At 35.8% G+C, this 12293-nt stretch overlaps 1 protein-coding gene across 1 annotated transcript in view; it reads right to left on the minus strand.

Moving 5' to 3' along the window:
* Window positions 1–12293, minus strand: part of LOC106879283 (Golgi-specific brefeldin A-resistance guanine nucleotide exchange factor 1-like) — a 94772-nt gene that overhangs the window by 58030 nt on the left and 24449 nt on the right. Inside the window, 4 exon segments of the mRNA XM_052970817.1 lie at window positions 5257–5365; window positions 6353–6471; window positions 6818–6949; window positions 9421–9487. Of these exon segments, the coding sequence (XP_052826777.1) occupies window positions 5257–5365; window positions 6353–6471; window positions 6818–6949; window positions 9421–9487 (427 nt within the window).

Raw genomic sequence — 12293 nt, forward strand, 5'->3', positions numbered from 1 at the left:
GCGGGTGGCACATAAAAGACACCATTTCGAGCGTGGCCGTTTTCGTGCGGGTGACACGTAAAAGCACCCACTACACTCTCTGAGTGGTTGGCGTTAGGAAGGGCATCCAGCTGTAGAAGCTCTGCCAAATTAGACTGGAGCCTGGTGTTGCCATCCGGTTTCACCAGTCCTCAGTCAAATCGTCCAACCCATGCTAGCATGGAAAGCGGATGTTAAACGATGATGATGATGATGATGATATATATGATGGGTTTCCACACAGTTTCTGTCTACCAAATTAACTCAAAAGGTATTGGTCATTGGTCAACCCAGGGTTATAGAAGACACTACCAAGTTCCATGCAGTAGGACTGAACCTGAAACCATATGGCTGCAAAGTGAGTTTCTTAACCACACAGCCATGCATGCTCTTATGTAGATTTTAAATAAGAGTGCCGAGAAGAATAATTTACAAGGCATTTCCAGGAAGCTACCTCTTACAAACTTATATCCTACTGAGGACAAGCTTTGTTCCTCATCAGGTTAATGCTTTGGAAACCAGAGACAACAACCACACCTATTATTCCTTGTGATACTTTCAAAAAAATTTTCAACTTTTAAGTGTAACATGTATTTTTACAGGATACAAACTATTAACCTTTCTGGTTGAAGGGTTAATTGTTTGTATCCTGTCACTGACTGTGCAATGATTCTATATGGCAAAGCATATAATACTTGCTTCTCTACAGTGTATGAGTGATGGATTCTCTGTCAGAATCAACAGTGAACATGCAATTGTTGAAACAACTGAACAGTTATAATGCTATGCTGTATTACAGAGAAAAATCTGTAGATTTTAACCAGCTCTGTATATAACAGACAGATGCAAACAGGTTGTCCTTAAATACAGTTTTCTTGTGGACAGAAAAAGAACCAACTGGACTAGTTTCAAACCTCTACTGAAATTTCATCAGAGACTGAGTTACACTCTTTAACCATTCACTAAGACACTGTTTATAAACCTATTATTTCTTACAGTTTAAGTAATCTAGACTAACTGATTTTTACATTGACACTTTCTTAGCAGCTAGTCCAATCAATAAATTACTTATGCGCTAATGATATTTTGTTTCAATGTTATTCTATACTACAAAATATATCTATAGATTTTAGTCAACATTTGACACTGACTTCATGTACAATGTCTTTGTGGAAAAAATAAGTAGGATCAACCAAACTAATTTCAGTCAGTAATTTATTAACCAAACTAATTGTTGAGAATGTATTTCAATATGCATACCACTCAACTTGATTTATTCAAGCCTTTAGCAATAGTGGGTTTACAGATGGTGTCTTTGTGATCAGTTAAGCGAGATACTCACTTGCTGATGAAATGTTAGCAAAGGATAGGAGGCAGTCCAGCTTATTCCTCTTCTCTTCACAAAGATATTGTATATACAGAACTAGATGTGAACATTTTTGTATTACATACAGTGTTGGCTAAAATCTATGGATACACTCTGTTGTACAGAATGGCATTGAAACAAAATATTGGTAACACACAAGTAATTTACAAATAGTTATAACTACAGGCACAGACACGGCTGTGTGGTTGAGAAGTTTACCTCCCAACCACAAAGTTTTGGATTCAGTCTTTGTAGCACTTTGGTTAAGTGTCTTCAATAATAGCCCCAGGCTGAACAAAGCCTTGTGAGTGGATCTGTGCATGTGTGTTTGTTAGTGTCATGTGACAGTTGTAAACGAGTATCAGTCATACAAGTGGTGTCTTCCGCTTCCAGTCTTCTGCGGAAACATGTCTGGTCAAGGGAAAATATTACCTTACTTGTTGAGGGTTGGCTACAGGAAGGGCATTCATCCATAAAGTCTGCCTCTATGAATTTGGTTCAACTCAAGTGAGCATGGAAAGTGGATGTTAAAATGATTATGATGATAATGATCACACAACTCATTAGGTAACAGTCATTGATTAAAAAAAAAAAGTTAATTAGTACTAGTCTATTGATTCTGAACAGTTAGTATGGAGTTAGTATGGCTTCCATAATTAGTGTTTCTAACTTTTTAGTGACATTTTCAAATTTGTTGTTGATGGAAATCTTTAAAAGACTGACAAAGATCATTACCATAAAGTCATTAGACAAAGATTAACAAATAAAAAATAATGAATAAAAGTAAAAATATACATATATAAAAAGAGCCAATCTCAAGGTGTAGCTTGAATTTACATGTAAATACTGAAATGTTATCTTTTTTAGAGAATCACTGACAGCATTTTATGGATTTTGTTTTTCCATTCAGGATTTCAGTGATTTTACATTTTATTCAGAGAAATGCACATCAGAAACTAGATATAAAACAAGATGTTTTTTTTGTAGCAAATGATTTGATCTGAGACAATGTTTGTTGAAACTGAAGCCATTACATTGTGGAAAAGCAATTCTAGACATCAATATAATAAAACCAACAAAAGACTTGCTAGAAATAGAAGCCAAATATCCATCAGTTATACTGTCTTTAAAAAATAAGCACATTAGACAATGTAGTCCTAGATATGTAAAAAGATGGAGTGGTCACAGGTGGAATGGTTTTGATCATAGGTTAGCTAAGTTAGAGCTGACCTGGGGCTAAACAACAGCAATTTATTTCCCCACCCAAATTTGTAAATACAAAATATAAAAGTTTCCAAAGTTTTAAGGGTTAATGCATAGATCTGTCTCATTCTTCCTTTGTTTTTGTTTTTTCCTTACATTAATGATGTTAAGCAGATGATAGATATCTTTTCTGCATAGGACACTAAATTAAAATGGGTAACATTCTCCAAATGATCTGTTACCTATTTCCAACAACTAAATGTATTGTAGAGGCCTCAGTCAGTTAATGTTGACCATACTTCTGCACATGAAGGTACAGGATGAGGCTACGTTTTTTGGGGAAGACTGGTAGTTGTCTATCCATGCATTCAAGTCTCTACTCTAAATACCACCATGGTTTATCCATATGAAAGGTTATCATAAAAGCCAGGAAATCTCACCTGACGTTTTAACAGTACCACCAATCCATAATTCTAGACCTCATTGGAATTTGAACTCAAAAATGAGACAAATACTGCAAGGCATTCTATCCAACACTACAATAATTGCCAATTTACCATCTTAAATCCTTTCATTAACATAATTCTTTTGAAATAGACTGTCTTTGTTTCAATTCACTTTGAAAACAGCGAAGCATCTAGTAAAATAACTTTCTTATAATTAAGTTAACATGAAATTATGATGACAAGTTTCAATTTAGCTCACATAGAACAAAGGTTGGTCTCAGATTGGGATCAAAAGAGTTAAATATACTGAGAAGGAATAAATATTATATATTTTGAGAGAAAAATTATCACTATAAAATTAGTGTCTTAGAGAGGGAAAGCTTTGTTTCCCAATTGTTTAGGAGACTACTAAAATATACAATAAAATATCTTGAGTAGGTTTAAATTCAAGCACTATGAGCTAGTAATCCAATATCTTATTCACTGGAGCCATTACATACATAAGCATTTGCTAGAAATATGTAAGTTTCTGCTATTTTTGCCACCAACTTAAAGCAAACAAAATACTGCAACTTGCAGAATATATTTTGTACATAATAATTCTGGCAACATTTTGGTGACTGTCTGCCTACTTTTAATTATATAACACAATTGAAAATAACAAACTGAATGCTTGGACAAACTCTAAGGATTCTTCATGCTGGAACATTACTGCATGCAAACACATATCTGCCATGGGAGAGTGAGAGACAGGGAGTGGTTGAGAGGTGAGTACAATGAAGAACAAGTGCTGAGAGGATGATAAGTAGGGGAGATAGGGAAGAACAGGTAACATGTGTTGAGATTGGACAGGGTTAAGGAGTGAATGTAATCAACGGTGGCTAAGGGGTGGGAGGTGACCAATGATGGATGCATCATTGTGAAAAGTACCTGAATAGTGGTGGAGAAGATCTTGTGTGCTCAAACAGAACAAAGTATTTGTTAAAAGTTAATAATTTATACTGAAAAGTGATTTTGACTCTTCTGATAACCAACCCACCTAAGACTGCTCTTTGCTCTATGATACATACTTACTGTTTTTAATTAATCTAAATCAAAACCATTCATCAAAATTTCAAGGTGACTTATGTCCTAGCTTAGTAATGGCAAAATTATTTTACTAGATTCTTCATTATTTTCAAAATAACTAGAACAAAGACAGAAATATGATATCATAAGGAAGGTGAATGAAGTACACTCTTTCCTTCTTGGTTACGACTCCTTGAAATGCCACTTCATGCCCTAGGTTGGAAATCCTTTCCTTTATTGTATTTGAAAGACATTCATTTCACAATTTAATGATGATTTCATCATATCATCATCATCGTTTAATGTCTGCTTTCCATGCTAGCATGGGTTGGATGATTTGACTGAGGGCTGGTGAACCAGATGGCTACACCAGGCTCCAATCTGATTTGGCAGAGTTTCTACAGCTGGATGCCCTTCCTAACGCTAAAAGTAATATAAAATTTAATAAAGATGTTGACCTCGCCACAGAAAGGAACTAATGGTAAAAGCAGATTGGCCAATGATGTGTGCAGATATCTCTTAAGTTGGCAATTACTCTTTATGGAAAACGAAGAGACTGTCGAAGAAGATCACACTCAGTTTCTTGGAGGCATCCTGAAAATGTAGGGAACACGAACATTCTACCTCACCACTATACCACTGTTTGTGTCCTTGTACATTAAGACATAGACCAGCATTTCATTACCTCATGACACTACTAGAAGATAGCTGTAAGACTTGTTTGTGTAGATCGTAAGCAACACCCCTGCTACTCAAGCAGTGTCAATGAAAATACACTCACACGTACACATGTATACATTCACATACACATATATGTACACACACACATGATGACTGAAATAAAACCAAGAACAATGAGGAGACCAAATATATAACTGGCTACTAACTGAGTCACAAACATCAAGGTGTAGAGCTTTGCAAAGGACATGCATTTCACAAGTTAACAAGAAGCAAATCAAATGAAATATTAGACTGCATGAAGCTATTAATTCTGTCGTGAATATGGACCAATGGCAAAAATAGAATTGGCTTGTGATGAGTTTACAACATATCTAATATTGCAGATTACCACTAATAGAAATGGAAAAGGGGAGAAAAAGAAGATGATAATGATGATTTGCAGTAGATAGTAATAAACTATGCATATTTTCTTACCACTCAATCTCATCTCAAAACAGATTCTGAAGCAAGACTGCATGATTTCACAGACAGATTCATTTGTAAGTAGCACTCCAGCTGGAGACAGCAGCAACGTTCGAAGTACCTACAAAAATATAGTAATTATGAAAATAAATTAAATGTATTAGTTGTAATGTGCTAAGGTATTGAAAATTTTTATATGAGACAATACATTACTTTTCTCATAATGATGAGATAATTTAGAAAGAAAAATGAATATGAAATATCGTAATTAAAAAAGATAATAAGGTAAGCACCATAGAAAAAGATAAATTCTCAACAAAGAAAGTGCAGGTATGTGGTTAAGAAGTTTGCTTTGCAATTATGTGGTTCTGGGTTCACTCTCACTGCATGGTACTTGCAGAACCACTTTTACAAGACCCTCCTGCAGATCACCTTGATAAAGATTGACTGGTGATTTTAAGCAGACATGTTGGACAACTCCTCACAGCCATCTCCGTATGCCATTTCCTGATGGACATAAAATTTATGTCTTGTGTATTTGCCTTATGAGTAGGTGAAATAGAAAGTAGGCTCATATGAAATATAGCTATAAGTGGCTACTAGTGATGTTACTGACTATCATCATCATTATCATTCACTTTCCATGCTGGCATGAGTTAGACAGGTCGTCACAGTCTGAGTCAGTCCTTTGGAATTACCACCCTCCTAGATGAATGGGAAGATCACATCTCACTTGTACGTTTCAGTCTTGGCTTGGTTTCTACTATTAGATGCTCTTCCTATCACCAACCACTTTACAGAGGATATTGAGTACATTTAATATGGCACTGATACTAGTAAAGCTGTGGTATTCTTGACAAGGCTACAGAGTCCTCTTGACTATGTCATCTCAACTTGATCACTAACCACTACAAAGAGCGCACTGGACTGGATGCATTTGATTGTGGCCCCAAGCACTAATGGTTTCTTCTATAAGACTAACCCTTTACACACACACACATATATTTCTGATAAAAACAAATAAAATTAAATAAATTCATTATTCACAATAACAAGGCGGATAAATGTCACATTCTTTTAACAATAACAGGAAAATATAAAACCTTACATGTAATATTTTCATAAGAACAACTTCATCCGAACTAGGATCTGTGCCAACAAATCGAGCATGTGTTACAGCATCAGCAATGTTTTCTATTGCTGGAGCTGCTGTTTTACAGGAAGGTTCTAAAACAAGACAAGGATTTAACATGTCAAATACTATTAGATACGATGAATAGCAAAAATATCTATTATTTGAAGAGAAAGGCAATGGAGAAAAAAAACATAAAAAAGGAAGACTTTTATCAAAATGTTTTAACAAGTGACTTCTTGTTCTCTTCCTCTCCATACTTCCTGTCAGTATGGTCTTGAGCAGTGACTCATGGTCCATAATATGATAGTTTTATGGACTTGTTACCTTGTAAATGCTACTGCCCCAGAAACAGTTATCTTTTTAAGAGTGGTGGTTAAAAGTTTGGAACAAACAATTTGATAAATCTGAAATCAAAATGAAATAAAAACAGTTACTTACCAATCAACCCATAGGAGATAAATTTGTTGACAGAGGTGAGAGCAAGTCCAGTGATTGGCCCTGTTGTATCTTCTGATCGGATTACTCCAAGGAATGGACTTAAAAATGCATTTGGTTCTAGATCACCCAAATCTAAAAATAAAAATAATGCAAAAATTTTATATGATTTGATGCTTAGAAACATTCCAGAGAGACAGGACTCTTACACATTTTGTTATGTAATCTTCTCTAGTTTGTTAGTCACAGTTCAACTCTGATCAAGCAGGCCTATGATCAAAGGTATTCTAGCCATGACCATTCCATGTGGTATTAGGCACCTTGACCTACACTATCTAATGTGTTCCTAATTATGAAAGATATGGTGTGATTCAAGGGAACTATTACTAACAGATCATGTGCCCTGCAGGGATTCCATCATTGGTAAGAAGGAAGGCAATACCTGTAATTCTTTACAGGGCCCTCAAGAATGGTGACAAGGAAGGAAGAAAGTATCCATAAACTTGAGTCCTGGCTCAAGAGCTTGCAACAGAGGGGACAGCACTAAAAGCATCCAAGGTGCTGGGTGGTGATGGTGTTAAACAGAACAACAGAATAAGTCTACCAAGCAACTCTTTAACAGACCATATAATATAAGTTTTCTTTTCATTTATATAAGTCTAGAGGAAGGGGTAGAGCTCATGATCCATGCAGGCCTTCAGAGTCTGGTGAAATTGATACCATTAATATTGTGTTTCAACTACTGCAGGAAAGACATGAGCAGAGAGGAGATTCCTGAGGCCTGTTGTACTGGAGATGAAGGACTAAGCATAGCAATTAGTGCAAGGAAAGAATGGGTACCAAAAGGTAGAAAAATTAGAGGGACAGGGGTGCCTGGGTAATGGAGGTATGAGACCAACCAGCTCTGAGAAGAGGCTAAAGTGTGTCCATTAGTGATGGAGAGCAACTGAGTCAAGAGACCCTTACCTGGATAGAATCCAGTACGTCAACATGCCTAATAGCAGCACAATCCCAGATGTGGGCCTCGCCTGAGCCTTGTTGGGTATCAGCAGCTGTTGGAAAAATATCTTCTGATTCTAAAGAGAAAGGTTAGTTTTGGGGATATGTTCCTAGCTATGCTAAAGATGTCCTTTCACCAATAGAGATCTTCAGTGATTTGGATTAACCGTGAGATTTATAGTTGAGTACTGCTCATGTTTAAAGGAAAACTGTGATGGGAGTGGTGTTTTCTTGATAGGATGAGCATGAGTTTTTTTTGCTGTTAAAAGAGACAAGGTTGACATGATCTCATAGGACGATGCTCTCAAGGACTTCATTAATGGAATCACTGCAGGTGTGGTGTGTAGTGTTTAGGTTGCATGTGGATGATGCTTAAATAGAGAAGGTTTGGGAGGACTAAAAGTTCATATCAGTTGTGTAAAATTGGACATTGTTGGAAGTGAGCCAAGTAGGTTATTGAAGAGATTGAGGGACAGAATACAAGTTGGTGGCAGTGGGGCACAAAGTGCACCATAAACACATGCCACAATAGTACAATCTGATAGGAAACTGCCAATCCAAGAGATGAGAGATGTGTGGAACCTATAGGTGAGAAATTTTGATAAAAGATTTGCATACCAGACACAGTCAATGGTATTGCTAATATCTAGAGTAACAACATTGCTTTCACCGAACTTCTCAGTGAGAACCCACTGGTGGGTGACAGAGTAGATCTCCAGTTGACCATTCAGAATTTCAAATGTAACAACCAGTAGGTATTTTGCCTATTTACACCTGTCTATTGTTATTTTTATTTTTTTTTTATTTTATATAGATTAAGAAAGACTGGAAATGTTTGAAAGTGGAGACATTTATGTGTGTTCTTTAAACAATTGTTTTACATTTGACTGTTCCTCCAAACACTTATTTATAAGAGGAATATAGGTACATATTTCCCAACTAAAAAATGAAATTAACATGCTTGTCCTATAACAAAAAAACCTCGGAACACAATACAATGAGAGGGTTTGACCCAGTGAACCATCAATAAAGTACTCGACATCTTAAACTACATGGCCATCATATATTGCCCTTTGGAAGATCAAAGTTATGAAGTTACAGTAAAATCATATTAACAGTGTAGTAGGCGTTAGCAGTCCAACCCATTCCAGTATGGAAAACAGTCATTACATTAGATGATGATGATGATACACAAAGTATTTAAAATTTAAATTGAGAAAATAAATACACATTAAAATCAATGACTAACATTATCCTTGAATTTTTCTAGTAAATATACAAAAAAAGAAGCTTCAAAAAGTTGCTAAGTATTTTATATATAGAGTGACTAGAACCAGAAGTACAATTTTTTAAATAATATTTATAAAAATTTATTGAGGGAGATTTAGCTGCCATTTCTAGCAGGTTGAATGACTCTGTAGAGATTCCATCATTAGCTTGTAACAGAAGGTGGCAGGAGGAAGATCAAAGAGTCCACATAAAATAATTAGTATCAGTTTGTATATAATGTTCAGCCTAGTTTGATGGATGAGATAATGCAAAATGAGATGAAACAAATAAATTGTTATTGTCCTCTAAGATCTGCTCAGTACAAAAGACAGACTTACCTGCCACTGTGTTAAGCACATCTTTTAGCTGAGAAAAGCTGCTTAATATTGGATCAGCATCGTCATCCTGTAATTGGGAAAAATTACAAAAACAGTAGTAATATAAAAAAATTAATCAAAAGTAAATAATTTGAAAATTGAAAATAGAATAAATTTAGAAAACATTTAACTTGCATTTGTGCAGAAAGCAATCAAAGACAGGACTATTAAATTATTCATCAAGTAGAAATTTGCTGTAAGTGTTAAAATTTATAAAGTAATCATTTTCCCTCTTTTTTAGCCTCATGTTAGCCCCGATTGGAAAAGAGCCATGATCAGAGGCAACCTATTGCGTATCTCCCAAACACTCTCCCATCACACGCACTTCAAACAACACAAAGGCAACAGAGATAGCCATTTACAATATTTTTCTCCAACACCTTTCATCTTTCTCCCTCTTTAATGAACACTGCTACAGCTTTCATATAACCAAATTGACTTATGATCTACTTTCCCATGTCACTCACCAGTGGGTTGTTGTCTTTGAGAAATTTGGTTAAAAGTAGTATCGTTCTCTTCCCATCAACAAAGTTTTTGACTGTTTCTGACACATGATTCTCCGGTCAAAACTGCCCATACAAGTGCTTCACCCATATTTCTTGGATCGGAAGCATTTTGTTGTAAGACTTGCTGATACAACTCTCTCTGACCCACACTATAATAACCATGCATTCAGTTTTGTCCCTCATGCTCTTCTTCCATTACATTAATGATTTACTTGGCATCACCTCCAACAACACCCACTCCTGTACAAATAATATTTCCCTCTGGTCCTCTTTAAGTGAAGGCACATGGCTCAGTGGTTAGAGCATCAGGCTTACAATTATGAGGTAGTGAGTTTGATTCCCAGACTGGGCTGTGTGTTGTGTTCTTGAGCAAGACACTTTATTTCACATTGCTCCAGTTCACTCAGCTGTAGAAATGAGTTGTGACATCACTGGCGCCAAACTGTATTGGCCTTTGCCTTCCCCTTGGATAACATCATCGGTGTGAGGAGGGGGAGGCTAGTATGCAAGGGTAACTGCTGGTCTTCCACAAACAACATAGCCTGGACTTGTGCCTCAGATGGCAACTTTCTAGGTGCAATCCCATGGGCATTTACGACTGAAGGGGGTAGTCTTTACCCTGATGCCCCCTAACCTTCCATATTCTGCACACATCCAGAAAACTCTATCACAACTCACTCCCTTTAAACATGAGTAACATGCAACTGGAGCCTTTGTTATCACCGAGAATCTCTCCTGACTACTCCAAGTATAAGCAGTCTAGAGAGCTCAGGTAACACCCCATAATAGTATACCTCTCCCTCATCTGAGATGGTGTTGCTCTCTGTCCAGAGAAAGGCCACTCAACTAATTGGTATGAAGTCACTTACAAACACACTCCAATCTTCGTGCTGTCCCAAATGTATCATCTCATCTCCCAGTCTTTTCTGCTGTTACTATATAATGACCTCAGGTCTTTAGATCTGACTGTTTCATTCTACCTCTCAAACACTTTCAATTCATTCTTCTCTTCTCCCATCACCTATATTGCATCCAACCCCACCAAACCCTCTAGATGTCCTCTTTGCACATGTCTTTTTCTACAAATCTCAGCCCACAAAAGTTTAAGTAGAATATTTATAGAATGAATCTCACAAGTCTGAAGTCCTGCAAAAGCCATAGCACAAAGCCTTCATCCAAACCAAATTAAAACACAAAACAAAACAGAATTTAGGACTACATTATCCATTTTAAAATGGTAGGGTGTAATTTGAGTGACATCTGACTCTTAGCAAGTTGGGTGACAATATAGAAACTCTTTTATTGGCTCACTCATCTGCAGTTTAAAGGAATATGTGTAGCTGAAGAATCTGTCATATAGGGAATATGAAAAGATCTTGGATCCAACTTGGTCTACAAATATCACTGTGAAATCTTGTTGATTTCTTTTTCCTCTGAGCTGATGTAGTGAAAATGTCAGGCACAACATTTACAGAAAATACCTGATAAAAATTGTCGCTGTATGTAATATTATAGTAATATAGTCAGAGTAAATTCTATTATTTGTGACAGACTGAATAAGTGGTGGAGGGAGATATACATGTCTATTTGAACTGATTTAGATAAAAAAACGTATAACTGATAAAACAATTTTCATTTTCCAATCAATAAAAAAAATGGAAGAACATACTATATGAATTGATAATGTAAACATAACATGAAGTTCAAACGAAACAATATGGAGGACAGCACAATGAGTTATAGTCTTGTCTTCAATCAATTTGTAACCTATCTAAAGCTTATCAGCTTTCTAAAGAGATTCATTGATTTGTTAGATTGTTTTTCTTCTACATTATTTTTTTTCTTTACATTATGATGATCTACATTAATGAGAGCAGAGATGTTCTGAAAGGCAAACAGCTTAAGTAAACATATGTATTATAATAGCTGATCTTAAGTTGGGAGATAGTGGTTCCTTGAAGGTGTTGTGAGGAGCTTGGAGCTTGCAAAAGGAGCATTATGAGTCAGGGATGAGATTCTAGGTACTTGGAGAGAAGGGTGAATTTTAGAAACAAAATATTTAGAGCAGGTCCAAATTTTATATTTTAAACACATTTTCAAAAAAAGAAAAAGAAAAAATTTTATGAGTAGGATATTATTGTATTATCAACACACAGCCCAGTCTGGGAATTGAACTCACAACAAAAACGATTGATGATGCACCAAGGTTCAATCTAATTTCACTACATGCCCTCACTCCTAGTAATTTCCATAAAAATTTAACATAGGGGTCACTAGTTCATGCAAATATCTAAAGAAGGAATAATGCAAAAAAAAAAAAAAAAAAAA

This window comes from Octopus bimaculoides, chromosome 9, assembly GCF_001194135.2.
Source record: "Octopus bimaculoides isolate UCB-OBI-ISO-001 chromosome 9, ASM119413v2, whole genome shotgun sequence".
NCBI classification, from domain to species: Eukaryota; Metazoa; Mollusca; class Cephalopoda; order Octopoda; family Octopodidae; genus Octopus; species Octopus bimaculoides.